The following is a 15,677-nucleotide window of genomic DNA, read 5'->3' on the forward strand; positions in this document are numbered from 1 at the left end:
AGCTGCTATGCTACTTCCATCTCAACATCTAACTTTACCCTGCGTGGCACACAGTCTGCAGAGGACCACCACTATGTCCCTAAAAGGCCGTGGTTTCAAAACGTCCTGGCTAAATGTGGGGAGATTGGGGCGATGGTGGCGCATGGAGCAGAGAGGGTGCGCCTAGAGAGGGTACGCCGGGAACCGCAGTCCTAGTGTTCATGCATCAACATCTTTCAACTAAAGAGGCATCCTGTATGAGTCAAAGTACTGATTGCACACTGGTGAAAATACTCAACTTTAATCACGACTCCTCCGTCCTCCGCTCGGCTCACATTCACCCGGTGTGTCACAGGCCGAGCGCTTTGAAGTCAGAGTGCATGTAAACATACCGCAGTGAGATGTTGGACCCTGAACGCCTCATCGCTCAGCAGGAAACCATTAGCTGATTGACGAAATGCTGCAGCTAGTCGGCAGTATTAAATATCAGTATATCCCAACGTCCTGAACTGTGTATATGAATATGCGTATACCCATGCGTATAAACATGACCATGTTTTTAGATGTATCAATACATGAATTCATCATTATATGTTTGTATCATGACGGAGCCACTGTGCAGCTATACAGCAGAGGAACTCTGAATAATTTATTCTCGCATGGAAGAAAACAAACTCAGTAATTAGAGCAGCATGTAAGGAGAAGCAGATTGCAGAGTTGGAGCCCAGCAACCGTCTCAATTCAGGGAAAACCAAAATAGTTGTTGGCTGCTGGATTATGGCAATAATTCATGTTGTAACTGCAGCTTGCCAACTACGGGGTCCTGCAGTTTCCTTCAACCGCAGCAGAAACAATCCAATAAAGGAGAATTATCTCCATCTATCTTTCTGTCTGCATCCATCTATTTATTCCATCCACTTTGCTCATGCAGCGAGGGAAGCATGACGGAAATATTTATCTCAAGTGGGCTGTAACTATTAAATACAGTTATAAAATCATTTCAAGTCGCTGACATTTCACTGTACTTAGTTGAACTCCACCACTGCAGAATTGTAACATTTTCTTTGTGTAGGTAAACTATCCGGCACCACTTTAATCAAAACATCTGTCATCGTTGATGTTAATACAACATTTCTCTGATGAAGAATTTATAAACAAAATGTACTATGCATATATATTTGAAAAGAAAAGAAAAGAAACCAATATTTCCAGAGAGAACTTCTTTCTGAAACAAGATGATCTGATGATGCATCTGTTCTTTGTCTCGTTTCATTATTTTTATATAAGTTTTGGACTGCTGAGGAAAAAGAAGAAATCATAAGTACAGTAAACTTTATTTACACATTACTTTCCTGAACAAAGTAACATGCATACATGTTTCAAGAAGTCAGAAAATTAACAATTAAATCCAAATATTTTTTTTTATGGTTTTCTGATGTTAAATAGAGATTTTTTAATGAAAATTTAATAGAAAAAAATAAACGAATATTTTTTAGTTGCCAGGTTGGGAAAATTATTTTAGTTCCTGCAAGTGTTTATTTGGTGATAATGGAGAGGTAATTCCCAGGATGTTCTGTGGTAAACAGGTTATTGTAACTAGTAGAGAAAGCGAGAGAGGGAGAGAGAGAGATAGAGGGAGAGAGAGAGAGAGAGAGAGAGAGAGAGAGAAAGAGAGTGAGTGGGACACTGCAGATCGCGCCGGATCATCAGAAAGGGGGCAGCATCTTCTTCTTCTCCTGATCATCTTCCTTCTCCTCTCTCCACAACCGGGCAGCCGGGCACCGACCAGCCGACCCACGGGGCGACGTACCCGGGGGATCATGCCCGCAGAGCGGCTTCAGCCGGGCCCCGGTTCGGCTTTTCCACTTCTGGGGGGATTTACGCGGACGGGCGGAAGGAGAGTCCCGGTGGATCGGCAGCGCAGAGAGCTGTGAGTCGGAGTCGGTGAAACTGGAAAACTTCATATCTGTAGCAGATTTGAGTATTTTAATGAACATGGTGTCGTGGAGGGGATCACCCCGGGCATGTGCTGCTGCTGCCGACCGCCGCTGCGCACCGTGACGCGCCAGGGAGGGACCCCGGCGGCTTCACCTGGAGAGTCCGGGGAGGGAAAACAAAATAACATCTCACTACTTCAAAGAAGCTTCACGGTGGATTTTGCTCGTGTGTGTTTTTATATCCGGGAGATGTCCCCCATCTGCGGTCCCTGTCTTCATCCCGGTCGGACTGGAATGGACGTGGCGCAGTGAGGACGCACCCGCCTGCGGATAGTTTCGGACTTTCTGGTTCCCCGTGCGGCTCCCGGCTCTCCCTCATGCAGCTCCTCCGGCTGGCCTGGGCTGTGACTGCCTCTGCGGTCTGCTTCCTGCTGCTCCTGATCCTGCACAACCAGGTCCTTAGAGAAGGTACGGCCCCGCAGTCCGTGTGTCACCGGCCTTATGAGGACACACGTCTGCGCACGCAGCTTCGTTGTGGGGACTCACTATCCTCGTGGGGACAAAATCATTATATTTCTGGGTGAAGACTTGCTTCAAGATTTGGGTGATGTAATGTAAGAAAATGTTGCAAAAGGTAATACAAAGGAAACAGTGTGTGCGTGCGTGTGTGTGTGTGTGTGTGTCTGTGTCTGTGTGTGTGTGTGTGTGAGAGAGAGAGGTCAATGTGAGTGTTCAAAATGCCTCAACAAGTAATAGTCAGCCAGGGAAGGTATTAAAAGGCGGGAGAGGACCGAGAAACAGTAAACGAAATGACACAAGAATCAACAGACTTTAACGTGTTCAGTGTTTACTCAACGAAAAATATTCTGAGAATGACTTTTACAGCTATCCAAAATGGTGGAGAATTTGACACCAGAGGATAAAAGCGTAACAAAATGGCTTGTGATTACTTTTCCGTGAATCGATTACACACCATTTGGCCAATCGCTTCAATTCTAAAAGGTAAAACAGTCTCCACAGCTCTGTAAAACCTGACACACAAGAACATGAGAAACTACTCGAGGATTAGCGACCACCTGCTTACTAACGCGTCTCTGCTCCATCACCTGAGCCTCCATCCGCCCATCTCAACACCTGTTCCCCCCCCGAGCCCACCGCCACCCCTCCCTCTGCGGTCATCAGTTCTGCCTGTTTGACTTCACCTGTTCACCCCTTTTCTTTTTACCCATTTAGCTTGACCCCCCCCGCCCTCTCCCGGAGACCTTTTCTTCAGCCTGTGTGGCGGCGTAAGTGTCGGCTTTGTATCGTTTAAATGTAGGCGACATCTCCAAATAATGAGGTTCTCTTTGCTGTGAGTCTTTGTGCTCCACCGAACATTTCCTTTGGAGGACTTTGGGCCGTGCTTCCACGAAGAAGGATGCGAAATGGCTTTGTCAAGTGAAAGATCTGTGAAACCCATTTTAGGTCAATGTAACACAAGGAAAATTAAATATAGAAGTTGGTTCTTAAAATTCAACAGACTAAATATATTATATTATATAAACAACATGGTTGGGTCTTTACGCATTTTTAACATTAATGAAATAAAGAATAAAATATCTTACATTTCTTAGCTAAAGTTCCAGGTTATTAACTCATTAGCATTGAACAATGTAAGTTCTCTAAATCAAATATACTAAAAGCAAAGGAGACGCCAATAGCTGCGAACATCAGCGCTTTGCCAAAGAAGAAATCTGAAATCTGAATCAGAAACTGCAAAACGGAGATTTCAGATCATCCGCGCTGCTGCGGAGAGAAGATGAGAAACTGCTTAAGACGTCCAGCAGCTGCTCATTGAAATTCAACAATCAGAGCTCAAAATGACTCAGGTGAGAAGGATCAAGCATTCTGTCACGCTGCAGGGACTCTTATTTTGAAGAGCGATTGTTTGTTTTCCCTGTCTTTAATGGAGGAGGGTTGCCTTGTCACGCAGTGTCATGTTATCATCTGAACTGGAAAGTTCCCTTTTAAAGATTGTAAATAATCTGCTCATTGGAGGTGTGTTTGCTGCCGTCTCTTCATCGTTGATTCAGCGTAAAAAGCTTAAATGAGCTCAAGCCGTTTACCGAGTTTCTCTTTTGGTTTTCTCTGCTCATTTAAATACAGGAAAATGGTCTACCATGCAGCAGATACACTGTTGCACTGCCTGCGGTGTGCAAAAGCTTATCTAAGGAGCCTTCAGAGTCCAAATTAATTCTCAATGCTCCATTAAGTCGAGCGTATATTCATGGGACTTATGAGCACGGTGAATGAAAGAGGAGATCAGCAGCCGAGACGGGGAAAAAAAACAACAAAACACAAACACAAATTAACGGAATAAAATGCGGCAGAGGGTGTAATTGGATTTGAATAAATTCGTCTGGGGGGTGGGGGGGGGGGGACGTTAGCGTGCAGGAAACCACAACTCCTTTTTAAAGAATTCAAATCCCTTGTTGCCCACTGTGAGACTTCACAATAAGAGCCTCTGCAGCGACAAAGGCAGAACACAGAACTTTTGCTGAATGGCTCTTTATCTCCATAAGGTTATGTGATAAATATATTAACATTCATACTCCGCTTTTAGTATTTCAGTTTAATAGTCCTCTCAGTTAGTATGATTTACTGATTTAAGAAAACTGTCAATAAAAAGTAAGTGATATTTAACAATAGTAAAAAGGTAATGATCTTATGTATTTAAAAGGAAAAAATTATGTTTTGGGGGTTTGTGGCTCGTCCGAAAGAATCAAGTTCTAAACAGGTATGTTTTCAACATGCTAACTAACTAAAATAAATTCATTTGATTAAATAATTTGATGAATAATAATAATCTAATATAAATATTTCCCTCAGATCAAATGTCCTTGTTATTTCCTCTCTTACGAGGAAAACGTTCTCGCTATTGATTCCCGTGCCACGGGCCAAATGGAAAGCCCGATCCGACCTTTGACCTTTCTTTTCATGTGCAACTTTCTGTCTTAAAGCTGCACTCAGTCGCTGTGGTAACGTGCCATCGGAGGGTCAGCGTTGTTCACTCTCGGGATGGTTTTCTTTGCTCTGTGGTCGTCGTTGTTATATTTCAATTTGCAGGGGATTTATGAAAGTAAGACGAGGGTTAATAAAAGCTCTCGTTCATCTGTTTATCGTCCTTCCTCTCATTCAGGTCACACGTCGGCGTAATGGGGGGAAACAGCAGTCCGAGCGGAGAAAAAACAACTCTGTAATTTCATTATTCAGTAACGTGAGGCTTTGTGAGTCATCTGTGAGTCACACAGTCATAATAAATGTCAATCATGAAAGGAGACTTTATCTGTGTGGTAGATGTTACTGTGAAGGTAATAAACTTCATCCCTTTATCCCTAAACTTTCCAAAATGAAGTTTATAAAGCCTCAGAGGTTCCGATTCTTTGTTTTATTGAGACAATATGATATATTTCCACTGAGTCTGACTGTCGGCAGGAAACATTTAATTTATAAAAAAAACAATTCAATTTTAGTTAGACTTGTATTTCCTGTTTTTCAGAAAAAAACAATGTAGGTAATAACAAAAGAAGTATCTGCTTTCCAAATGAACGCAACATGAGGAGTTTGAATGATCGGCTTTGAGAAGCTTTACAAAACAATCTGACGGCCAAGTCGACTTTCAGCCACCGTCTGAGCTTTCACGTGCATGTCGATTTTTATTAAAATACAATGGAAGTTTTTTTAATGCGGCTCACAAGACAAAGGATTCTCCCACTAGATGTTGAATAAAAAAAGTATGTGAGAATCAAAGCCAGAAGGTCTCCTCACTCACAAGTACGCTTCAGTAGGAGTCTGGGATCAAATCAGCGCGACGTGGTTAAACCAGTCGACCCAGAATAACTGGTAAAACTCGTGCAGACCAACTGGAGTCCTTCCTGTCAGACCTCCAACAGATTTCCTTCTTTTGTTTATTCGGATAACTATTTCCTTATTAGTAACATTATTACGTGTCATCCAGCTGCTCAGCCGTCTCCTCCCAGCATGCTCTGCTCTGGATAAAACACAATGGCGTCTTCATCCTGGTGATCTGCAGCAGATTGAGGATTACGAGGCGTCGGGTGACGAGCTGTAGCTAACGAGCAGCCAGAGGCCTCTGCTCTGCCCGCCGCCGGTTACCATGGGTTACCTGTTAGCGAGCAGCGGCTCTCACATCACACACATGCACACCGGGTCCCAATTACTGTAGAAAAGCTCCGGGGCTTCTCGGCCCTCAGCGGCTCCGAGGGTTCAGGATCTTTGAAATGGAAAAAGGGCAAACCTGTGATGCTCGTCCTTTGATTCGCAGTCTGATCTTCCTCTGATTAATCGTCCCACCGGATTGTTTTGCTCTAGATGTTCGATGATGTAATAGCAGTGGTGGAATGTCTCTGTATGAGATGAACCGACTTACTTCCCAAAAACGTCTCAACCGTCAACAGGCTTCAGCTATTGTTGGATCATAACAACTATCTTGCATTATTATCATTTATGTATTATTCCTGACTGTTCATGTACATCCATCATGAAATACTCTCGTGCTTCCCTCCTTGTAGAGGTCTGGTTGTGTGTGTGGCCGACCTTTGACCTTTGTGTCAGATAGGATTACATTCGAGGGAACTGAGGTGAACGTGTCTTCTCTGCATGTCGTGGAGCTCTAACACTTTTCGCCACCGTGACCTTTGCAACCTTTAAACATGAAATCGCTGAGCTCACAGAGGTCTGACTGTCTGTACGTACACAGGGAGGATGAGGAGGAAGAGGAGGGGGAGGAGGAGGAGGAAGACATCATGACAGCAGCTCTCAGACAGAGATGAGAGAGTTTATCAGCTTCCATGTTGCCTCCAGGCTAACGGGAGGGGGCGGACACATCAGACAGAAAGCAGAAGTCGCGTTAATGCACCCTGTCAGAAGTAATTATGAGCTTCATTAAAACTGCACAGAGTCTCAACAGAGACGTCTCAACACTGTTTGCGTTTCTAACGTCAGCCGTGGAAGTTCTCCCATCCTCTACTGACGGGAAATTAGAAATACAAACCAAGTCGTGAACAAAAGGTACTTGCTGTTAGGATGTTTCTGGATTACATCATATTACATTTTATCCAAAGCAACTTACATTGCATTGCATTTTTAACCCAGCTCCCCTGGTAGCCGTTAGGGCTACCAGGGAAGCATTTAGGGGTTGGGTGTCTTGCTCTGCGACGTTGTTTCTGACTCCAACTGGTGTTTTTATACCTCGCTTTGGAGGGAACATGCTGTAGAGGCGGTTGTGTTTTTACAGAGAACAAAATGCTCTTTGGCTCGCAGGCATCGATCCACCGCGACGTCAACTCACCCGGCGGGACAGCCGCGATGACTCCGGGCCGACAGGAACATCAACAACAACAACAACCCTGCGTCGTCTTTAGTGGTCCATCTTTAAACCTCTCGCCTCTTCCATCATGTTTCCGTCGGCGAGACAAAGCTTTTAAAAAGCTGCGGCTGCAGAAACATCAGAAGGGATTTCTCTCTTGAGCAGCTGGAGAACCCGAGTGGCCTTTAAAACGGCCAAATTACAATTTATACTCTACAAGTGTGTCAGAAACTTCCTCCCACCGAGCGTTCTCATAAATAAACACATGATTTTAAAGAGCTTCCAGTTTCCTTAAATACTTTTTGAGCGAAGCCGTTACAGCAGTGTGCATTGTTTAAGGAAGGATCGTTTATGACCTGTCAATCACAGTAAAATAGAGACCATGAACTCATGTTTACGACGTAATAAATCAAGAGAGAAGTAGTCATTTTCTCATAGACTTCTATGGGACCAGAGGAGTCGCCCCCTGCTGGTCACTACAGAGAAAATAAGTTTTAAAAGACTAAACTTTATTAGAATTGTCAAAGTAAAAAACTAATCAGGTTGAATGTACATTTGTACATTTGGTTGGATTGGTCATATTGAAGTCCTTTTAAGGTGCTTCCTTTTATGTTTGTTGTTGATTGTTGTTTCCTTGGCAGTTGTGACCTGTCAGCTTCCTGCTTCACAGAAGTCTGCTGAACGTCTTTCGAGCGGTTTCTGCCTGTGAGGCTAAACGAGCTGTTGTGGATGTTGTTTTTCCCGCTCTGCCCTCCGCTGCCCTCCGTCTTTCTGAAGAACTGCTCCCCCTGTTCTCCTGCCTCTGAGGTCCTGGTCCTCTCCGAAGAGGGAGACGGTCCATCGCTCTATTGATGACAGTTCATCAGCATTCAGGGGGAGCGTCTGCCGTCCCCACGGCGACCAAATGCAGCTTCTGTCCCCTCTGACTCACCCAACACTCACCCCTCCGTCGTCCGTACCTTCAGACTTCAACGATTACTTTTATTCGTTCATAAAATCTTTAGTACATTCTAATGGCAGAAATAGAATTTATTTATTTATTTATAAGTTATTCTGTACACACTTTGGTCCACACTCAACAGATATTTAATGGATGTATTTGACATCATGTACAGACATTTCTACTCCTCGTGGGGGTAAAACTGACTATTGTGACCCGATTACTTCAATTTCAAAATTTGGTTTAAGCAGTTCTTGAGGACTTTTACGAAGACTGAAAAAAGACTAACGAGGACTTTATGAAAGGTAGAAAAAGGGTAGAAAGGTGGAAACCTCTAGGTTATAGAGGCACAGAAGAGCTTCCAGGCTTCTAGTTGACAAAATAACAGACTATCCTCCTACAGACCTGCTAAAGGCAAGTTAAGCCTTTATTTTGGACATCCCATAATCACCAGATAATCATTTCAAGTGAGCCTAAATTTAAGTCAACAAGTCAGCTGATGATGTGGTCATGGCCCTGAACTTTTGGCTTTAGACTATTGGTTGGTTTTCTCTGATCACTCGACTAGTACGACAGGAAATGGCTTTTGTCGTGGCGACGGATGAAAGGCTAGTTAGCGTCCTTCCCTCGAACTGACCAACGCGCCTTTACTGTAACCAGCAGCGCACAAAGCTATTCGCTATTAGCCTGCTCTACTACTTACTGCCAGCTAGCTCACCCTTTCCGATCGACTCGTTTATTCCACAGTGGTCACAGAGAATAAGCAGAACAAAGTGGTCTATTATCTAATAATAGGGTTATGTGTTGATGATGCACTGACCAGTTAAATCTCACCTCAGTGAGTCCTTTACAGGCAGTTCACTTCATCCAATGTATAGCTCGCTCCAACGGTCGCCATGGCAACGGCACATAAAAGAAAATTGGTTGCCACCGTCATGAATGTGAATGTTTGTTTGCACAGGTTTTATTCTCTGATCTGGTCTGTATGTATGTATCTGGTCCACCCGTAACCATACCAATGGTAGCACACCAGGAAATGAAAGCACGCGTTGCACTTCGCTAAATACCAACTGAAATGTCTTTTCACAACGGACTTTCCATTCCCCTCAGGTCAGCTGGCGGCGGGCACCTGCGAAATCGTCACTCTGGACCGAGACAGCAGCCAGCCGAGGAGGACCATCGCCCGGCAGACGGCCCGCTGCGCCTGCAGGAAGGGACGGATCGCCGGGACGACGCGAGCCAGACCGGCCTGCGTGGACGGTGAGAGTTAATGTCCACACGGGCAGGAGGATTCATAATTCATTCAGAGACTTATACAACATTTTATTATATTTTTTGTAAATATAGTGGCTGAGGCCTTTATGTTCTGATTATTCATTTTAGAGTTTTGAGTGATGGGGGAGTGATGGTGATAAAAATAATGGTCCAACTGGCTAAGCTTCATGATGATATCAAAATGAAACGGTTTTATATGTCGTGAAAAGTTTGGTGTGTGTTTCTCAGCACGTTTAGAATTGATTAGGTTCATGTTGAGGGATTTCGGTGAGTCTGCAGACGGTCTCCTGAGGCTAAACCTTTCTTTTAGCACACTCACAGATATTTAAGGCCTCCCCTCTAGATCCACATCTGGAGCACAAGGTCCAGAACGACCGAGCCCAGAGTTGCGTTTTATTTAGTCACCGACTGTCTCCTCCTGCTGCTTTCTCCCCCGCTGAGCTCCTGAGGAAACAGAACTTCTCCTCGGATTGTAGATTTTCATCTCGTCAGCATGGGATTCCTTTAGGATTATTACAGCTGGGACAAAACGTCCTAAAATACCACATTCAATAAAGATTTAATGAAGTTTTTTTTTACCTCATCAGCAGAAAAAACTTTTTTTTTTAGTTCTGTCCAACGACTATTGTAATTGTAATTTAATCTTATGTTCCAATTCCAACATTTTTATATGGAAACAACTTGAGGACAAGAGAGAAAAATGTGTGTTGGAATTCCAATCAAGTCAATTTAATGTGGAAAAAGTGAATATTGCAGAGGCAGTAACTTTTTCAACAAATAGGAAAGTAAAATATGTTCTCGTATTGACTTCATGACTCACATTGAGAATTAGGCGTGAGATGTCTGTGCACATTTACTCATCGTGATATGTGAACCATGATTACATTCACTCTTATTTTATGATAATGAAACCCGGGACGACTATAGAGGAGATCTCATATTCATCCCCTCGTTATGTTTAATCAGGACGTGTTTGTCTCGTAATTATGAAATGACGTCTTTGTGATTCTGAGGTGCGTTTTTAAGCTGTATGTTGACGGTAAAGTCTGCAGTAAAACCACCGCAGTAACACAGAGTCTAAGGAGAGGACAAGGAGGGACAATAAAGGGCGGACATTTACCTGCAGAAGGGACATTGATGAAAAGGAGGAACGGTTGAAATAACAGCGGTTTAAAGGAGATGGGAATAATGGTTCCTCACACCACTTCCTGTTCAGACTCTGACAGTCTTCATATTAACGTCCAGCTGTTGGTCCTTCGCCTCTTTTGGTTGGTTCCTCTCGGGGGGGAACGAGGCAGCGTCCCTCCTCCCGGACCCAGCCGTCGATGAATGAAGCGATGATGAAATGGCCGCCTCTCTTCCGGGATGAATGACCTGCTGATTGATCATTTATCTGCGCTCGCAGGTGTTCACGATACACCTAGATAGAGATTAATCCTTCGTTACAGGGAAAGTTTCTGACTTCATCCATCAAAAATCTAAACAGCAAACATACAGAACCAAGAGCTGGTGATCGTTGATATTCTTCTTTTCTGCTTCAATGAGAACAAATAAGTACAATATGTATTATTCACAAAGTGACTCAATCCAAGACGAATGCTTAGAAACGTCGTTGCTATGGTAATGACCGTCCAAATCTAAATCTATTTCTAAGGAGGACTTTCAGCTAAATAAAAGCACGATGGAACATGCAGACGTTTCTCTCAGACATCTGACTGCACACAGTCAAAGTTTTTACCTAAAATCTAAATGGACAGACATATGTCCATCTCCTCCTCCGGAGAGGACAAGCACCTCGAAGACTTAACTGAATGGTGGAATGAACCTTTAACACCACCGTCCTGTTTTTGTATTTTTAAAGCTTAAGATGGAAAAAAGGACCTTTACTAAAAGTAGCGGATGAAGAATGCCCCCGTGGATCCCTCTCAATGTGAGAATTAACTACCACGGATGAGAGGAGCTGCTGTTCAGTAGGAAATTGGTTTGATAATTGGGGGCTAACGGGCGATCACAATCACACCAGCGCTCTGCTGCTCCAGAGGGAGCGCTGATTACCTGGTTATGTATCACAGGCCTGTGCAGACTCTCGTCCCCCTTCATCCTTCCCTGGGCTGGCGGGGGGTAATTTAGTCCCGGCAATGAAAGCGAAGCTGCTCGGGTCAGTGAAGTGTCGCAGCGGGGAACCCCTCAGAGTGGAGAGTTCTTGTCGAAACGAAAGCGAGAGGCGAGACACAGCGTAAGAAACACCACTTACCTGCAGTCTGCGACCACGCCGCTCTTCACTTTGCATGTGATTTGTTTTTTAATGTTTCTCTATGTGAAGCACAGCGACGTGATCTGGGTATAAAATGTGCTTTAAAGGTAAAGGTTGACTCGATGAAGAAATCTCATCTTAATGAGGCCTTGGATGTGATACAAGGAACACATTATGGATACATAATACGGTATTATACGGGATAATAAGTATTTTAGAACCAATGCTATAAATTGAGAGGAATGGTTTAACATTTGGTTATAAATTATGCTAATCAAGAAAAAGGCTGATTTAAGTAGTCACATTTGTTAGAAAATCTTTCTCTGCTTCCCCCATAATGAGAACATTACTTTATCTACTTTATGTACTTTACGTGCATCTTTTCCCCCTCTGGGCCCAGAGGCCATCTTTGATAAACTGCTGACAGATGTTGGTTCCATTTTCTGCTGATTAAAGAAGCAGCATACTCTTGATTTCATTGCGTGTCACATGTTAGCGTTTCAACATACAACTAACTGATGATGGGCTGATGAAGAGACGATATCAGGTTGCATTATGGGAAGTGAAGGTTGTCTCAGCCCTTTACTCCACTGAACATTCTGCGATACTTTTTATTTCTTATTTCCTGCTCAATTAAACCCCTCAAACACAGTCCCCAACCCATGCCCCCCCCCCCCCCCCCCCCCCCACACACACCTCCCACCCGTCTCTCTCTGCGGGCTAATCAGGGAGCCGTTATATGCAAATGTGTTTGTGAGAATGTGCTATTTCTTTATAAATAGCCGAGGAGTTTACAGTAAACAGAAACTTCCGTTTCTCCGTGGGTTTGCTCTGCTACATTTGCCTCGCAGATTACAAGAATAAAGATGGAATTCATTTTAAGAGAAGTGCCATAATCTGAAGAGAGTGAACGCGTGATAGAGGCAAAGGTGTCACATAAAGTCGTTATGTTAAGAGAATAAAGATGAAAACAAGATTCCGTCTAAAAATATATTCTACATTGCTTATCATAATGATGGAGTGACCTCACCCGTGCCCCCCTCTTCCCTGTCCTCCCCCCCAGGTCGCATCGTGTGGACCCGTCAGTGGTGCGAGATGTCTCCGTGTCTGGACGACGAAGGCTGCGACCTGCTGGTCAACCAGTCGGGCTGGACCTGCACTCAACCGGGGGGGCGGGTCAAGACCACCACAGTGAGTGTGACCACACTCGTGTGCACGTCACATGACCACACCCTGTCAGCAGGTTTTATATCGAAAGTAACAGAGTCAACGTTGACACTTTGAGTCCTCCTCGACAACGCTGTCCTCTTACGAATGATCCAAACACACCTTCCCTTCATGTTCAATTCAGCGGAGTGTTTAGGGGATGGGGGGCATGGGGCGGCGGGGGGAACCTGAATGTCGATGCGGTTCCAGAATGATGTACGAGTTCTCAGTGTAATCCGGCTCGTCCTTGTTTGACTCCTCTGGCTCTATCAGGTTTTCCAGCTGCAGTTAAACAGGGTGGAAATTAATAATTCAGAGGGGTGGGGGGCGTCTCAGAGCTGCTTCCGCTTCATTTTCTTCTTCTTCTACTAATTCTTTTCCTTGAAGCAATTATTAGCAATTGTCTCTGAGGCGCTCTGGTTGTGTTTGATTGACACAAAGCCGAATACTTGCTCTGGATGAAGCACTTGACATTTATTTTGTGATTTTGTGTAAGTCTCTTTGCTCAAAAGCGTCAGCTAAATGATATGCTATGTAATGTAATGTGATTTAGTTCGGTATATAGAACCTGCTATACTGTACAAGCGGACCTTCTGGTTTTGACGCCTCAGTATTTGTGTCCTCCAGGTCTCCTGACAGCGGCGGCGAAGACAGGCGCTTTCTGGAGAAAGACCGTTTCCCATCGTCCATCACCGTCACCGCAAAGGGCCGACCAACCAATCACAAGCCCCCCTCAGAGCCAGGGACGGGCCCTCGTCAATTTCTGTGTCGCGCTCGGGCCGACCTGATGAAACTGCGGCCGGACTTTTCCTGGAAATAAAATGTTTATTTTCCAGGAGATGTGATGCTGGATGGACTTTTTGTGAGACTCAAAACTTTTCACAGACCAAAGATGAGCCGACTATGAGGTTTTCACCATACATATGTAAAGAAATGAACACGTTGTGATATTATACAGTCTATTGTAACTGAGCAAACATGTGCAAACATGTAAATGAGTTTCTGTTGGGAAATTCATCTATGTGCTGTACATCAGTTGGGTGGAGAAGGTGAAAAATGTCATCCGCCATTCATGGTTGGAATAAAACTAGCAAAAAACATGAAAACGTGGCGGAATTTAACTATAAAGTACAACCATAAACTCCACTTCATTTATTGGACGGCTACTTTGCAAACGGGCTCCTGCTGAACAGCTGAGGTTCCACCCTTTTCATATGAGAGTCCAAGTCCTGTTTCATTAGGAATGTTGAAAAAGTCACTGTTCAGTCAGCCTGATTCTGTAGGGTTCTTTCAGAGATAAAACCTTTGGATTGTTAAAGGGTTCTTGGTAGAACCCCCCGGGTCGATTCCCAATGAACTCTTGAAATATAAAAAGCTTCTCAGTAAAAAAGAAACCTGGGTAGATTCTTGTTAGCGCCATTGGCAGGTCTAAACGCTTCTGCATAGAATATCAGACATGTGGACTAAACCATTGCACCATAGAAAGATGCTTTGTAATACCTCTCAGATAGTTTTGGGTACAACCCTTTGTGTTGGTTTATCGGTACAACCTTCTCAAGGGTTCAATGTTGAAACAAGTCAAAGAATTCTAAATGGTTCTTGGAAAAATATTGTGGTCTGTTCCCACGAAGGATTGCCTGTAGAACCTCTTAGGGGGTTCTCGGTGGAACCTTTATGCTGGTCCCATGGTAAAACCCTCAGAAGGTCCCCGCTCCAACCTTCACAAAGTTTTCAAACAGGGTTCTTATTTGAGTAGAAACAAAAGTTTCCATTATGTTTCTACTTTGTTACCTAACTTTAGAAGACTTCAGTCTACATAATGGGTCATGGGAACGAGCGGCGCCTCCTGGTGGACAGATGTATGTCTACGTCCAACTTCTAATTTATATTCCCAAACTGTTTGGTGTCAGTTTGAGTTCTGGATTAAATTTCTCCTCCACCAGACTGCGTCATGCCTCCACTCAGCTTTTACATCCTCCGCTGCCACGTGGGGACGACATGCCGTCGGCTTGGCAGGTTTTGATGAAACGGGCAAAGAATTTCACAAAAGAAGCAAAGCGGTCATGTCTGTTTCATGCGGTAGGAGAAGCATTAAATGTATTTTCAAAAGCCTGAAGTTCCATATTTAACTATTGTATAAGTTGTATCTTTATCGCCCGAAGTTGGCTGGGATGGACTCCAGCCCCCCCGCGACCCTGTGTGCAGGATAAGCGGTTTGACAATGGATGGATAAGTTGTATCTTTGTAGAGATGTTTTATTTAGTACATGTCTGACGGCAAAAATACAGAAAAGTTTTTATCCCACTTTCTGGTCATCCTTTGTAAAAGTTTTCAATGCACAATTACCTTTTAATACCATAACTTTCGGTTTGCTGGTGAACAAACCTCATTGGCTCGGTTGAATTTGCAAATCATACATTTCCTTCAGCTGTAAATGACAATAAGATCCAAGTAATTAATTAACAATTAAATCATTAGTTACAACATATAAATCTTTTTCGTGAGCAAGTGGCGTTGAGTTTTCCTTCAGTTATTGTAGTTTAGCAAATCCCAGAATGCAGTGCGTCTGTAGGTCCTTGCCTTATTTGAGTCTCCGTTGACCAGAGGAGATCCACTCAAAGTCTCTGTTTCCTCTGCCACTATGAAGTTTTTCATTCAACAGAAAACACCTCTGGGCCTCATCTCAAAGGGTTTCTTCTCCTGCATCAAACAAGTGTG

At 43.9% G+C, this 15,677-nt stretch overlaps 1 protein-coding gene across 1 annotated transcript; it reads left to right on the top strand.

Annotated features, from left to right (window-relative positions):
• The first annotated feature begins 1,656 nt into the window (after positions 1 to 1,656).
• On the top strand, positions 1,657 to 15,464 carry LOC120809710 (chemokine-like protein TAFA-5). The gene is made up of 4 exons (XM_040163723.2): positions 1,657 to 2,384; positions 9,335 to 9,484; positions 12,817 to 12,944; positions 13,587 to 15,464. The coding sequence occupies exons 1-4, from the start codon at positions 2,294 to 2,296 to the stop codon at positions 13,593 to 13,595; spliced, it is 378 nt and encodes a 125-aa protein (XP_040019657.1). The 5' UTR covers positions 1,657 to 2,293; the 3' UTR covers positions 13,596 to 15,464.
• Positions 15,465 to 15,677: the final 213 nt, after the last annotated feature.

Source organism: Gasterosteus aculeatus, chromosome X, assembly GCF_964276395.1.
Source record: "Gasterosteus aculeatus chromosome X, fGasAcu3.hap1.1, whole genome shotgun sequence".
In the NCBI taxonomy this organism is placed as follows: domain Eukaryota; kingdom Metazoa; phylum Chordata; class Actinopteri; order Perciformes; family Gasterosteidae; genus Gasterosteus; species Gasterosteus aculeatus.

Coding starts and splice junctions, on each gene's coding strand:
- LOC120809710 (XM_040163723.2), top strand. CDS start 2,294: ATGCAGCTCCTCCGGCTGGCCTGGGCTGTGACTGCCTCTGCGGTCTGC. Junction 2,385..9,334: donor CAACCAGGTCCTTAGAGAAG/GTACGGCCCCGC, acceptor CATTCCCCTCAG/GTCAGCTGGCGGCGGGCACC. Junction 9,485..12,816: donor CAGACCGGCCTGCGTGGACG/GTGAGAGTTAAT, acceptor CCTCCCCCCCAG/GTCGCATCGTGTGGACCCGT.